Source organism: Wyeomyia smithii, chromosome 3 (assembly GCF_029784165.1).
Source record: "Wyeomyia smithii strain HCP4-BCI-WySm-NY-G18 chromosome 3, ASM2978416v1, whole genome shotgun sequence".
Taxonomy (NCBI): Eukaryota; Metazoa; Arthropoda; class Insecta; order Diptera; family Culicidae; genus Wyeomyia; species Wyeomyia smithii.
The window spans coordinates 132,083,835-132,100,264 of NC_073696.1; the positions used below are offsets into that span (position 1 = coordinate 132,083,835).

The 16,430-nt window shown below is 37.2% G+C and overlaps 1 protein-coding gene across 2 annotated transcripts in view; it reads right to left on the reverse strand.

Moving 5' to 3' along the window:
* The window catches only part of LOC129727005 (E3 ubiquitin-protein ligase TRIM37-like), a 134,899-nt gene that overhangs the window by 70,342 nt on the left and 48,127 nt on the right, over positions 1-16,430 (reverse strand). For both annotated transcript variants that reach the window (XM_055684347.1, XM_055684348.1), the window contains exons 4-6: positions 7,733-7,898; positions 7,373-7,676; positions 7,207-7,314 (exon numbers count right to left, since the gene is read on the reverse strand). In XM_055684347.1, coding sequence (XP_055540322.1) covers positions 7,207-7,314; positions 7,373-7,676; positions 7,733-7,898 — 578 coding nt within the window. The remainder of the gene's footprint in view (positions 1-7,206; positions 7,315-7,372; positions 7,677-7,732; positions 7,899-16,430) is intronic.

Sequence of the window (16,430 nt, forward strand, 5' to 3'; positions counted from 1 at the left end):
ATATAAAATGTTTATCAGGCATCTTGAACTAGATTTTCTATAAGGGATGTCCATTTTCGAGGGTCAGAACATCAAAACTTTAAACACTTTGAGGCACACCTAAATCATGTCCGATCGAGCTGAAATTTTGCACAGATCGTTTTTTAGGTCAATAAACAAAATGTACATGGTCGGTTTCAGAAATTGAACATGACTATTTTCGTTGCCACCCTAATATACATCAGGGACACCAGATGTGCAGATTTTTAGAGTACGTGTGCAGATTTTTATTGATTCGCAGATATTTGCAGATTTTCAATAGTTTCTGCAGATTTTTGTCATAGTCTACTTATATTTACGCAGACTTTCTCAAAATGTGTGCAGATTTTTGCAGACTTTTGGCTGCGCAAGCGAATTTTTTCGGATTTCGGATAGATTTTTATTTTTTTCAGATTTCAAGCAGATTTTTCTGGTTTTTCGAGCAGTTGCAGACATTTTTCAAAAACATCTGGCATCTCTGATATACATACTCCAGTGACAACATTCGGAATATTTGTAAAAACCTAAGACAAGACGCGACAGCTCACGGCGTGTAAAAAGAACAACTTTATTTTAAAAAAATGGGCATCGCCAAAATCTTCACCATTTGAAAATATAGCTTTTTACCTTTCATTTGAGACCCTCCGGAAAATCATCCATCGCGGGCTTTCGAACAACTTTTTTTTTCATCAAAAAGTATTCTGACAACAAAGCGTTTAACTACCGAAAGAATAGTACGGTGCCACAAATAAAAATAAAAATGCTAGAACTTTTGAAGTGACACAGTGAAGGTTGTGAGTTTAGTCGAGTGCAACTTTCGCTCGTACTAGAATTTTTTCCAACACCCCTAAAATTTGAAATTATGGTCAAAATGCCGTCTTTTCCATCTCAGCGCATGAAAATTATTTTTAACTCATCTGGTTTCCAACCGATTTTGAATGCTTAGCCCGTTTTAGAAAGGAGAAAAATACAGTTTTCAAAATAAATACAGGTTTGTACTAACTTCATTAAAATATGTGAGTTATTCGAGCGTAAATCTAATTTTTTAAACTTCTCCACGCAAATGAGTTATATGTTTCTTAAGAAAATCAGAATTTTTCACTCTTATCGAAAAATAATCTTTGGACTGTTTATTTTAGGGTGCTATAAATTTAAAAAATGCAAGTACTTCTGATGTGACCAAGTGTAGGTTGTAGCTCTAGTCGTGTGTTACTTACGATCAAACTTGAAGTTTTTCAAATACCCTTAAAATTTGAAGTTATTGTCAAAACTCCGCCTTTGAACCGTGGTTCACATGTTTATTTTCAACTCTGTCATTGTTCCATGAATTCTTTATATAGAGATCGTTTTGGAAAGGGAACATCCATAAATGACGTAGCTTTTTTACCCCTCCCTATCGTAGCAGTTTTCTTAGATTCATATTTGCTACGTAGTTTGGGTTGATCCCCCCCCCTCTTCCCCCCGACAAATTTCGTCACAAAACTGCAAACCCCCCTCGAATGCTACGTCATTCATAAATGTTCCCAAAGGCGATAAATAGGGCTTTTAAAATGTATAAATAAATCTATAGATATGACTTAGGTGTACGTGTAATGAGTAATTTAAAAAAAAAAATATAATATATTGTATTTTTTTTTTTAATCTGAGAACAAATTTTCACACATCTTTATAAAAATGTACTATAAATGCTCTATAATTTGTTACAATCTACACTAGGTGGCATCAGAAGTTGTTGCATTTTCTTCCATTTGTAGCACCGTTTAATAAACAGCCTAAATATTATTGTTCGATGAAAGTCAAAAATTCGGATTTCCTTGAAAAACATGTTACTCAGTGAATTACCAGCCGATTCACAAACAAAAGCTTCTATTTTATAACGTTTTTGAATATAGTTCCAAACTACTAGTGTACTTGTAGTACTTTCTTGCAAAAATAACTGACAAATTTCAAGTGAAGTTGAAAATTTGCGTGGAGAAGTTTAAAAAATTAGATTTACGCTCGAATAACTCAACATATTTTGATGAAGTTAGTACAAACCTGTATATGTTTTGAAAACTCTACTTTTCCCCTTTCAAAACGGCAAAAACATTTAAAATCGGTTGGAAAACAAATGAATTAAAAATAATTTTCATGTGCTGAGGTCAAAATACCGGCATTTTGACCATAACTTCAAATTTTAGGGGTGTTCGAAAAAATTCTAGTATGAGCGAAAGTTGCACTCGACTAACATACAACCTTCACTGTGTCACTTCAAAAGTTCTTGCATTTTTATTTTTATTTGTAGCACCGTACTATCCTCTCGGTAGTTAAACGCTTTGCTGTCAGAATACTTTTTAATGAAAAAAAAGTTGTTCGAAAGCCCGCGATGAATGATTTCCCGGAGGGTCCCAAATGAAAGGTAAAAAGCTATATTTTCAAATGGTGAAAATTTTGACGATGCCCATTTTTTTAAAATAAAGCTGTTCTACGATACACGCCGTGAGCTGGTCACCGTCACATGCAACCAATTGCGACCAGGCTGCTGATTGACTGAATCCGATAACGCAATCATCAGGTAGGAAATACAACGAGGTTACTTTTCACTGTAACCAAAAATGACTAGAACAAGATACCTGACTCTTGAAGAATTCATCGGACATGATTATCGCTGCGCGTGAGCAAAAGTCGCACTTATTTATACACTGTTAATATGATGTATACTTAACGTCAGAATCAACTGATGACAAGGCCAAAACATGAATGTTGAAAGGTAAAACAATTTTTTCAGTATGTGTATGTAATGTGTACGAATGTTTAGTTCTCAAACATGAAACTTTCCGGAAGAATCAAGAATTATCGGCGCAACATTAAAAATTAAGCGTACCATAAGAACTTCCTGATAACCCCCATGAGCACGCTCTACAACCAAGTTGTACACTTTTGCCAAGGTTAATAAAGCAAAAATCGGGTGTTCCGGTGAACCTGACCATATACACAATGGTTCTGAAACCTGGCTTGCGACATATCAAACTTTATGTTTTGGTAGAATGGGACCTAAAAATAAATATAAACCCCCACTCTGACTGTCAATTTCACACTTTTCTTTCGTACTTTGAAGTACAAAAAATATGACAATAGCATTAAGTGCAAAAAATGACAATATCATTAACCTGCATGTTATCTTAAGCGTCGAGCTGACCAAACTGCTACATCTTTTTCATATATAATCTTGAACAGCTCAACGATCGATGATGGACTATGCACGATAAATCGGTTTTGCTCATAGTTACAAATGAGAATTAAAGTCATCAGATGGCAGCACTAACCGTCGGAAATCGGTCGTGTTCAAAATGAACATGAACATGAACATGATTGACCGCCCGCGGTTGCTACTCCGTTATTGCCAGATCAGCAGTAATTACACAGAGAACCAATAGATGATGCTTAGGACCAACATGCATCCTCAATGTGTAAAAACTGGTGACCTTAATCTGTTTATTAGGCAATACCAGCGCCGGCCGCATCCGAATGCAGGTCAAAGAAGGAGTTTGTATAGGAAAATGTTGACGTGATACTCGCTTTATGGAAGCCGAGAACACCTCTGCACTTCCACGAGGAATCACTGGGATGTTGGAGAAAGGGCAAGGTATACAGCAGGGTTCGTTTTGGTAAACGATGCGCTGATTTCGAGCGTCGGGTTCTTTAGAACAAGTGTCGCGCCATTACATCTGCCACGATAATCATAATGCGATTCGAACTGATTCAGTTTGACAATGTAACACCGCAACAATAAATCGAACGCATGGATACTGGATCTTTGACCGAATTGAGACAACTTCAAATGATTGGATATCTCCTCGTAAGGTGATCCTTTTTATACCGAAAGCTATTGCGCGTTGGTGATCTATCTGAAAATAAAACGGCCTCATGAAAGGTATAAGCACGGAGTTTCTAGGGGTTCGGTCAACCGGATATTTTCTATCTAACAGATCGACTAACGACGTCTCTCGTATTCACTTCGTCTGTTCTAAAAAGAAAACAATCCCGCGAAAAACACACCTGAAAAACGGAATATAGAAATGTTGCGCGCTTGTTACGGAAACGAACCATGAGTATTTTTCTTGCCAAACACCGCGATCCTCTGCGTACGACGCGCGTGAAGTAGCCTTCGCCACTTGTAGCAACCAGCTATTTGTCAATCCCGAGTACACGTCGGCTGACGTGATTCTTTGGAAGCTATACATCGCGTTTTCGTTAGTTACGATATTTATCGACCGAACGAAATTTTCGGCTGAATGGTCACTGTGAGACATGAACAAGTATTCTGGGTATACCCCGCGATATCACTTCATTTCGAAAACGTTCATATGAGCAAAACTCTCTCGAGCCGGTTTACACCGAAGCATTACGCACGACCGCTAATTTCCCTTCTACCGACGCAGACGCTCGGGGACACGACATTTCGATGCGAATGTTACCTATTAAATAGAAAAATTGGCAAAGTTTCATGCATACAAAGCCTTCATTATTCAAAAACGCGGATATCCAAATTGGCCAGTATATTGAGTTTATTAACAAAATGCCGAACTAGTCAAAATTGAAACACAGTATATAAACCAAAAGCAAAAAAAATCGAAAAAGTGAAACATACACACTTAGTCGTGCATTCATGTAATCCCTATTTACAAAACTTTGAACACACAGTCGTGCATTCATGTAATCCCTATTTACAAAACTTTGAAATAGTCACTCAAAAATCAATATTTGTTCAATAGCTAGAAAAATCTTGAAATGAAGCTTGACGAAATACCAACAAAATTATGTGAAAGTTTAAGTATTTAAATCTTGAAAGTATAAGAAAAGATTTTATAAAACTAGCTTATATTTGCTATTTCCCGGAAGATATAAAAATCTACTCAAGTTTCGAAAAAAAATCACTCAACCACTGAGCGAAATAATAAAATAAATCTCGCGTAATTCTTCAAAGGGACCTAAGTAACAATGACAGATTCTCTCTTCTCTCACTTTGTTTCGTTAATTACGACGTCATTATATATATTTTCTAAGCTTTCTTCCCCTTAATCGAGAGATAGTAATACTGTCTTGCTTACTATGCATTGAGTGTTATGAAATATGGAAAAAATAACATAATTATTGATCAAAGAGAAAGTAAACAAAGAGAGTCTCTCAATGTTAGATAGGTCGCTTTGAAAAATTACGCGAGAAATGTTTTTTTGTAAATATAAACACAATGCACTTATCTTATACATCGAGTCAGCATTCAGCGCACAAAGCATTCCGTTACTTTTTTTTCACCACTCGCACATAAACAATCACACCGTTTCCTTGGTGATTGTGAGCACTTTCGAGGAAGCGCTCCGCCACCGGATGAAATGGCTGCTTCCAGAAATCATCATATAATTTTACTGGATCATGTCTGGCACAATGTACACTAATCTTCACACATTTATGATTGCAGCTTTAATTTCAAACTGCATAACAATATTCATAACTACACTTTTTCTCTGCAGATGGACGGTCCGAAAACAGTGATAAACGAAGAAGATCCACGCACAACGAATAGAATGGGGATTGTAACTCTCTTCAAGTTCTTAGGCACTTAAGCACGAGAAACCGCAAAAAAATTGCGAATTGACACTAAAAAATCACAAGCGAAATCTTTTTACATTCACTCGCGATCGCAGCTTGCTACGATCTCGTCGGAAATCGGTCGTGTTCAAAATGTATGAAAAATATGAAAGTTAGGTATCGTGTTCTAGTTATCTTTGCTGTAACGCAGTGTTGCTGGAGAGTCATTATTTAGGTATTGTAATTGTTTATAAATGATGATGCAAAAGTATGCAAGGTACATGACATTACCGAGTAATGTATTTTACTGTTCTAACTTTAAAAATGCATTGATTAATCGATTCTTACTATTTCGGTTGAGCTCAGGGGGTACCAAGAAACTTAGGAAGAAAAAATTTAATAGTAGAAGTATGCTTTATTGAACATAAAATAATAAATAAAAATTGAGTATTATTCGCCTATATATATTACATTTTTAATTTGTTTTATTTTCATTGACCTGCAAAAGTTGTTAAAAATAATCATTCTGGCATCAACTTTGTGGAACGTTCGAAATAATTTCAACGGGGATGACGGCCGTTAAGAAAAGAAAAATAAAAAGCCAGCTGTCGCGTCTTGTCTTAGGTAAAAACCACGTCAAACTTTGATTCAATGATCGTATTTTGGTCACCATCAGCAAAATTATCTTATACATTTCATTGAAATCGGCTTATTACGTTGGTATCCGATTTGTGATTTACTGGCACAATAAGCTAATAGAAAATAGATGGTATAACAAAGGTTTTTGGGCCACTAGGTAGATTAATTTTCTCCCTGAGAGTGCCACCTTGATTCCTTCAGAAGAGTTTTAGGAAACCAAATTGTTCGCCAAGATAAATTAAAAAAAGTATGGAATTGCTTGGTTTAGTAAGGCTACACACTCAGTTTATTGAATTCTGAGAAGGAGCTATTCACATCCGGTTGAGTTAGCGCAAAATGCGTCAAAGGAAATACAGCCCTTGTTTACCATTGTCTCTAATGTTCTTCCGATATGGAATTAATTGTTTTATGAAACATTCAACGTTGACTGGAAAAGTCAGATATTCTTCAAGCGTTGTATTTTGGAGTCACTTGCGCAACTTATTGATCAAAATAAAATGATTATGAGACTGACATGGTTTTATTTTGCAGCTGGCGTTTGTGAATAAATACATATGCAATTCTAAATAAGAAAACTATTTTGGAAAGATAGGCTGCGTCAATTTAACTTCTCATTCTCAGTATATTGCCCAGAAGACAATAATTCTATACTTGAGGAACATAACAATCGAAAGAACGTCTAACATCAAAATCGCTGTTTCTCCTTCTTAATTTTTATCCAAATGGGACAGTTATGCTTCTATGGGCAGTAATGTTGAAATGAATATTCAGCTGGATATCGATCATTCATTTATTTTGTCCATTTGGCTGAATTTGGCTCACCAAAACATTACTGTGACATTTCGAGCAAACAGGTAAGATATGTATCATTTTAAAAAATATTGAATTAATAATTAAATTTTGAGGCACCATTTTTTAAAACCAAATAAACAAGACATTCGTAAGAGTTATTTTAAAATCAACAATCAATTGAAAACTAACCTTAGGAAATCCGCTGCAACAGGAACCGTAACGTAACTAGACATTGGTTTAGTTCGCACTTGATTGATCATCTTTAACAAATCAGCCGATTTGATAATTAGTTGGGATCTGCAGCAGAAATGTTACGGTTACTAATACAGTCGATGAAGATTGTTGTATTCATTACTTAGAGCACGTGTTGAGTTGATGGTCAATTTCATGCAGTAGATGTTCCAGTTGCTCAGTCTCTTGATTTAAAGAATTTTTTCGACGCATCAAAGTCAGTAATTTCCCTTTCAGTTGAGCATCCAATCGTCCCACAATTAAATTGACAGCAGTTCTAATTTCAGCAACTTTTTCATCCTTGGCGTTCCGGACGGCTTCTACGTTTTGTTCCACATCCTGAACTAGGCCGATCAATTCTAGTAACCTGCTCTTGAGTTGTTGCTGCTCCTCTTTAACCTGAGCCAGGTGACTTTCATAAACTAGTTCTAGAATATTATTTTTTACATTCATCCACATTTAAAAAACGAATATAATCAAATACCTAACTGCTTGAAGGAATGTCCAGAATGGGTTCCGCCCCACAGTGCACATTGATGACAAATACATTTCATACATGTCCAACAAAAAACACTTAATTTTTCTTTGTGAGGTAAGCATTGATCTTGTTGGCGATAGTTTTGGTTAGGAGTTTTAATATTTTGACAAATCTGTAATAATGATAACTGGTCAGAAAAAATGTATTGCACAGAATTTGGCAAGTTATAAGATTAGTCAAGTGGGCAATGTATGTAATTTTTACGAGGATGCGAAAAATGAACAAGGTCAGAAAATGTGACATCCTGAGGCCAGTCGATTTCCAGTTTCAAATTCCCAGGTTTTTCCCGGTTTTCTCGGTTAACAATTAACGTTTTTCCCGGTATTCAAAACCGCAAAAATAAATAAGTACAACAACGTTAATTTATTGGTGAAAGAAATTCTGAAAAGAATTTTAATATTATTATCATTCAATTTTAAAACTCTTTTAAAGTTTTTGCTGCAAGAACCTATTGCTATTTCTGACCCTAAATTACAATCCGATTTTTGCCGATTCCGGCCTTCGAAACATTTGTAGCAAAGATCTTCGACACAACTTGAGCATATTTTTAATTTTTTGCTAGTCTCTAGTTTCACGATAATTACGAGCTGAATTAAGAGCGTGTGTCCTTTCGTCATACAAAGTTTTCTTCGATTTCTAGTTCAATTTTATTGTAGTTTTTAAAAGGATTTCATAGTTTTGTAACATTTTTTTTAAATTTAATTTATTTTAAGGTTTAATGGTCTTAAAATTTTCTAAGAATCTTTTGTACTCAGTTTGAAATTAGCTTAATACAGGGTGGCGGAAAAATTTTCAAGATGAAATTCCCTAATTTTCCCAGATATTCCCTGAAATATAAATAACTTCCCTGATATTTTTCAGCATTCCGCACAAAAAGGTGCAACGTAGATTAACGCAACTCTGAAATCCCAGTGGAAAAAGTATTCAATCGGATATGGAACCGAATCGTAGAGGTCCCAGAGTTGGCATTTCGCACAGGCGATCTACTGGCGTGCAAGAATCGTACGCACAAAGAGGATACAGAGCATTAGGGGAACAACGGGCAAGACGATCACCCTAAGGAAATCATTCATTATTCTGCTCAAAACACAACATTGCCACCAACGATATTCATAATATTTGACATTGACTAGTGCTTTTCATAAAATAATGCAAACCTTTCCTTTTTAGAGTGATTTTAAATTACTTTTCATTAAAATAAAAACAGTCTCGAAAAACCACTATTTCACAACGTACATATGAAACGGGCCGGCTGTGCTGGTAAGACTATAGCAAATTTCTTTTCTATACGGGACGACGCGCTGCGCAAAAAAGCACGTGTTTAAAGCTTACCGTCCGCTGCGCAGATGGAATCATTCACATCATTTACATGTAGCATATTAACAGGTTTTAACAACGTTTCTAATGATGATTTGTATTTCAAATGAGAGTTAATGACTTTAAGTCTCATCTCACGTGCTAAGAATGCTGAAAGAAACAATATTAAATGGTGCTATCGTCGTTTTCTCAGACTGCCCATTTTGCGAACACAAAGACTGACCGTCTTGCCCAAGAGGCAAACAATTTTTTGGATCGGTGTGATTTCCAAAAAAATCATATTTTCACTAAACTATCTTCACCCACATGTTTCAAATATGCTTAAATATTCCAATGTCATTGGAAAATAAAATTTTTTGAAGTTTTACCGCAGCAGTAGCTCAAATTCGGCACGGCAAAAACTACGTCACATTGCTTTGCTGTTGAGGGTGAGCTTATTTTTATCATTTCTCAAATAATTAACTATTGTTTCAATCTACATAATATCTCGAAACTCACAGAATACTGTTGGTATGTAACTGGCATAAATGATTTGTGTTAATTTCAATGGTTTATATAGAAATGAGCAACGGACCAGCTTACCCGCCCTGTCCGTGTTGCCCGTTGTTCCCCTACTCACCACACTGAGAAAGGAGCTCTTTTCCTTTGGTGATGAATATGCCGCATGAGAGTGTGCGCTAGTGCTTGATTGACAAAGTGCGAGTGCGTTACATTCTCTTTCAAAAAGTTGCTCTCTTGCGCTCTCGTCTATATTCACCCGTGCGCGGCGCTGTAGCGAACACTGGTGCACTGTACGTCATACGGATTTGACCAGATTGCAGCAATTTGGTTTAACGCGTTCCAGCGCCAGTCAAAACATAAGTCGATGTCAAGAACACTTATGTCATGACATGGGCGTAGGAAGGATTTGGATCATGGGGGCAAGCTTTTTAAAATTGTAAAAGTAAAATGGAAGTTATTATTTAAAAAATGGATGATCGATGTATTCAAGTGGCTCTTTACGCGGAAGATACGTTACTCGTAAAAAAACGCGTGAATCCAGAATCGCGCATTAATAATCCGCGGGAAAAAAGGGCTCTAATTTCGAAATCCACGTAAACAAATCGACTAAAGTGTACTAAATCGCTGCTCCGCCAAGGATATTTTTTAACGCCAATAACTGTGAATGCTAATTTCTGTTCATTCCTGTTGATTTTCCTGGTGGTTTGTGAAAATTACCGAGCACAGATTTTACCTATGCAACAGTGTCATTATTTAAAAATTTAATGTGGCATACGTGGCATAAAACATTTTGAATTAGTTTACAACGAATATAAAATACTAGATATATTTCCTCACTCTTATCCAATCGCTAAAGAGTAAATTTGTATGGTTCTACTAGATATTGATTCGGTGGCCTTTTAATTACAACATAAAATTCGATTGCTTGAAAAATGTTGCAGAATGTTTTTCTCGCAGTAAACGAAAAAAGAATGGAAAAGCGGAAACGGAAACAGAAACGAATTCAATCGGGAGAAGAAAAATGAACATTTTCTCAGAGCAAAATTGACTTTAGTTACAAAATAGTGTGAAATCGAAAATATTTTTTGTCAACCAACGTTTATAACTTTCATATCTCAATAACTATTTCAATCGAGATTCAAGCATCGACTTGCTCGACTTCCGGTTTCTGGAAGAGATTCAAAAATGGCCAAATACCGCCGAATACCAGGCCTAAAGATAGTAGTAAGATTCCATTATATAATCAGGGTGGCCACTCATTTTACATTTTCGAGTTCTCGCATTTTTCCCGACTTTTTCCCGCATGATTGAAAGAAATTCCCGATTGTCAAAAACGGTACCTAGGTTATGTTATATCGACGGTTGAACGTCAATTTTTAAACCTTAAATTGGAAGTAATAGCGCATATCACTTCTACCGAATTTGCTCGGGACATTCTACACAAACAGTTGATTAGTTACATAAAATGCAACTTTTGCCTTTCCATGGTAGACAGGTTAAATATAATTTTTGCGATTATCTCAAATTTGCAAATCTTCCATTAAGCAGTCAATAATCGTATTAGCTATTTTGTGCATTCATTATGTTTGTCTATCTGTCTTCTCCAAATATGATATAGGCATCGTTTTTATTCAACGCATAACAACCTATTAGGAGAACAACAACAAACAAAACAGCACTTCCGTTGTTCAAATCATCAGCAAAAGTCATGGGATTTGCGTTATTTTTTCTCAAATTAAAGATAATGTTATTTTACGTTCAGGAAAAATATTGCCATTTTACTGTATTTCATTTATCACGCGTTACATAGATTTAAAACTTTTCAGAAGTGAATCCACAACTTTTTCAGCATTTTGATTTGCTAGTCCATCAAAGTTGCATCTCTCTGCTCATCTGCCAATATCTTCAACTTGTTTGCATCCAGCGCTCAAAATGGTCAAGCTGATAAAAAAATGATATTGGGGACTAACATTTCAAAATAAGTGATTTTGAAACCTAAAAAAATAACCTGGAAATCAGAGAAAAGATCTTAAATTATTATTTTTCAAATTAAAAGTCTTTTACTGCACGAACATGTCTTGCAGAAACCGTTGAAAAGGAAACAATTTTTTTTTATTTTTTTTTTAAACTTTTCAAGAAAAAAAATGTTTCCTGAAATTTTCCCAAATCCTTTTTATTAGGATTTTTTCTAAAGAATTTTAAGTTTTTATTTCTCCACGATCATTAATGTTCAGTTTAGGTTATGATGTTTTTAAAAAATATAATAATATTTTTCAAAAATCACCTCTTTGAAATGTTTACTTTAGAATATTTTTAATACTCAACTACTGCCAACAACTTTGCCGAAAACATCGCACCAATCAAACAAATCGTTCTGGTTTCGAAAAATAAATCTTCAGAAATTTTAACTTCTTCCGTGTTCTAATAATCAACGTTTGGCAACTTAGAATTCAGCATTTGGCAACTTAGAATTCAAAAACTTAGCTTTTTGAGATACTCAATCAATTTTTTAAATAGAACTACCATCTACAGCTTTGCCGGAAACATCACACCAATCAAGCTAATAATTTTGGCTTTTAGAATATTTAAAGTATTTTTGTTTATTGTCCACAGATTTAGCAGCCAACTGTTTAGTGCACGGGGCGATTGCAGGGCTAGCGCTACGATCCTGCAGACACTAACAGTCTTTCTCGAGCCGAGACACGAAACGACGACGACACTAGTTAAGCCAGCATCGTACTCTAAGGCCAGTTGCAAAACAAAAAGCATGTAAAAAGTCGTATGCAGCAACAAATAATGTTTTTTTCCCGGTTATAATTCGCTTTACCATCTTGAGAAGTCCCACAGAGTCCATTCAATTTTTATAGATAACACCAGATTTCGACGTTTTATGCTATTCTAAGACATTTGGTGTCAACATTTATTTCATTTGAAAAGCAGGACTGATAAAAGTAGTCAGCTGGCCAGCGGGTAAAAAAAAGTAAGCTCAGTGACTTTTGGTTAAAAAATTGACTGCTGAAGGAAAATGTAAGAGACCAACTTGCAGTCCTGCACTTCCAACTTCTCCATCATTAATAATTGCATCATACACAATACTTTGAGAAAATCTTGGTAACAAAATCCCGAGTAAATAAAAAAATTCCCGACTTTTTCCCGATGTTATTCAATTCCCGACTTTTTCCCGTTTTCCCGATTGAGTGGTCACCCTGTATAATTCCTCCGTTTCGGAACATATCCCGAAAAACCGGATTTCCGGCAATGAGAAAATACTTTCAGAAAAAAACTATGAAATTTCGTCCTGTGAAACCTAAAAAGGTACCCGGGTCCCCCGTCGAGCACTAAACGGTTAAAGAAATATTTTTAATTAGCATAAAAAAAATATAAAATACGAGGTTGGCTTTGTGAAAAGAATCTGCCAAAAAAGTCTACCCTGTGATTTTAATTTAATTAGACTACTGTTTTTTTCACGAGTACATTGCTTATGCCTGGTTTCTAGACTCTGTCAACGGTAATGATCATTTGGGCTCCTCCTGGTATATCCGAGAAAAGCATGTATTAGAAAAATTACCATTTTAAAAAAAGGCGAAAATCAAGGAACTTCATTTTTGAAGTTGACAAGACACCCGGATTCATGTCTGATATTATGGCGCGTAAAATGCTAAATAAGAATGTTTCTAGTAAAAAAATAATGGGGCTTATTACGGATGTCACCTCACGGTCCGTCATTAATGAATTCATTTATCTGGAATTTCCGAGCTCTGCAACGCTAGAAATCAAGGGGGGGGGTTTATAATCGTTAAAAATCGGGCCACGTGGTATGTGAATGGCCCCTTGGGAAAATTGAGAGTAGCTTTCTACACTGTAGCGCAGTCCAGCGTTAAGAGCTTTTTATTTGTTTTTTATTTACACTCATTGTCGCGCGCGTACACAGAAAGCGTGGTGAGTACGGACAAGAGAGAAGCGCTGTCGTTACAGTTCGAAGAGTGTGAGGAGAAGTTGGAATTTATCTTCACCGCACAGAAGATACGGACAACTCTGAGAGGTCCCAAAATAGCCTTTTAAGCCGAAAAAATCAGTTTTTGCGCTAAAGAGTCGGTTAAAAAAGAATCGCGCCTCGGTTAAAAATTTTCCCCTGAATATTATTTTGTTTTCCATGATATTCTCTGAGCGAAAAAAAATTTCCTGACATTCCCCGATTTTCCAGGTTTCCGACACCCTGTTAATAATATAAGGAGGACTATTATAATGCCTTTTTTCATCCTTACGGTTTGGGTTTCCAGGTTTATTTACAAAAAGTAACGAACATTTTTTTTATTTATTTACAAAAAGTAACAAACATTTTGTTTATTTGGTCTTTTGAAACGCCAATTCTTTGAAATCATTTTCTGAAATTTATGGTTTAAAATTTTGCTAACAATTTAAAGCTTAAGTTACTTACTTTTCTTTACTTACTTACTTTTAAGGCGACAGACCGATTATCGATCCAGTGCCGAATCCAGAATACGTCGCCATGTCCCTCGGTCTTGGGCTGCTATCCTCCAATCGCCCCTAACACCTATTTCGCGTGCATCCTCGTCGACAGTACACATCCAACGAGTGCGGGGTCTACCCCAAAGTCGACGACCTCTATTCCTGCTAATATAGCCCTCGCTTGACGCTCATCCGGCATTCTCGCTACATGCCCAGCCCACTGAAGCCTGCCGTGTTTTATCCGCTTGACTATATCCGCCGATTTGCATGCCTGGTACACTTCATGGTTCATGCGTCTGCGCAAAACACCATTTTCTAGTTTGCCGCCAAGGATTGAACGCAAAATCCTACGCTCAAAAACACCAAGAGCTCGCCGATCAGCCTCTTTCAGCGTCCATGATTCATGGCCGTAGAGAGCCACCGGAAGAATCAGTGTTTTATAGAGTGCAAGTTTATTACAGATTTGCAGACTGCGGGACCTTAGCTGGTTACGTAATCCGTAAAAGGCCCTGATTGCGGCTGCTATCCGCCTCTTTATCTCATGGCTAACCTCGTTGTCACATGTCACTAATGTTCCCAGGTAAATAAATTCGTCGACTACTTCAAATGTTTCCCCATCTAGCACCACCGCAGCACCCACCTCCGACGGACTACCACGCGCTCTGCCAGCCACCATGTATTTCGTTTTGGCCGAGTTTATGACAAGCCCTAATCTCGCAGCTTCCCTCCTGAGAGGTTCGAAGGCCTCTCCCACAGCTCTACGGTTGATACCAATGATGTCGATATCGTCCGCAAAACCGAGAAGTATGCACATACTTCGTAATGATGGTGCCGCTTCTCTGCACACCAGCCCTCCGTATAGCACCTTCCAATGCGATGTTGAACAATAAGTTCGACAGCCCGTCACCCTGCTTCAAACCATCTAACGTCACGAACGAGTCGGATATCTCACCGGCTATCCTGACGCTTGATGTAGAACCTTCAAGGGTGGCACGTATCAGCCTAAGCTTAAGTTCCGATTTTTATTTTCGCTTGTTTTCCGTCAGCTTAGTTCCACTACTGTTGTGTGAATCATTAAAGTCCGGGAAAGCCACTCCACCCAGGATTATAATTAACGACCCGTTGATTAACGAAACGGAGCCACAAGTTTCACTGCCGTATGATGGAAGGCATAGCTCCGAAGTTTTTTTCGCCTCAAAAAATCTGGTATCAGCTAGGACTCTTGACCAGTTTGGGTTGGTTGTGAAAGGATCACGCTACCCTACATTTTTTCTACAACCATGTCGGCGTTGGGATTTGGATCCAGATCACCAGCGGGGTTGGCGGAGACGTGAACAACAACGCTAGACAAACGCCTGAGACGCCATTTTGAAATCCAATATGGTGACTTCCGGCTTATGACAAACAGTCTAAAGCGGCCAAATAACATCACATATGGGTATTTTCATGGTCGGGATGGTACTCAGAAATTAGGACTCGAATCCAGACATCATTGAAACTAAAATTGTTATTTGAATGCTTAGAGAAAAAGCATGAAGTAGTTGTGGTAAGTCTGGCTGAAGGTCATGAAAACCCTGTGCTAGCTTTGTGTAGCTCTATAGCAATTCACGTCTTTATCAATGTGAATCAAGTAAACAGTTTTTGAAGTCGTTTATATCTGGAAATGGAATCAGTTCGTTTTTTTTTTGTATAACTTATTTAAATTGCAATTACATTAATTATCTATAGATAAATCGTCCAGCTCAAACCTTTGTAGGGGTATGTGGCGGGACCATCATCATCATCATCATCATTTTGTAATCCAAGATGGCGGCTTCTAGTCACTGGAAAATTGCCTAAAAAGGCTGAATATGCCACTTAAGATTTGAACCAAGCAGGCCGAGTTATATAGATTAAAGTTTGCAGTTCGGGAATAGTGAAGTTCTTGCAACCATCTAATAGCACAGAGAACAGACTAACAGGCGACGAACAAACAGTCTGAAAAAAGTGTGAAAAATTTTGCATGTGTGCCACGAAATATCCTCCGAATTAAACCCCTCGTCATGCTAAATGGTAAAGTAGAGAGTGATGTCGCTACAGTCGCTAAACAACCTGCATGTTCATCAGTGTATGTACTTTTCACTCCCTTTGGTACTGACGTTGAAATATATTTACTATGCCGCTCGCTTCACGGCGACGGTAGTGTTCGACATCGGACCGGGTAGGATCCGGTAAATGTCCGGTCCGGTCCGGTCCGAAGTCTGATCGGACCGAAACCTTCAAAGTCCGAATAGTTTCCGGACCGGACCGGAACGGAGCCATCCGGACTTCGGAACGGACCGGGTAATGCTTTCCGGACCTCGGCATTTTCGGTGAA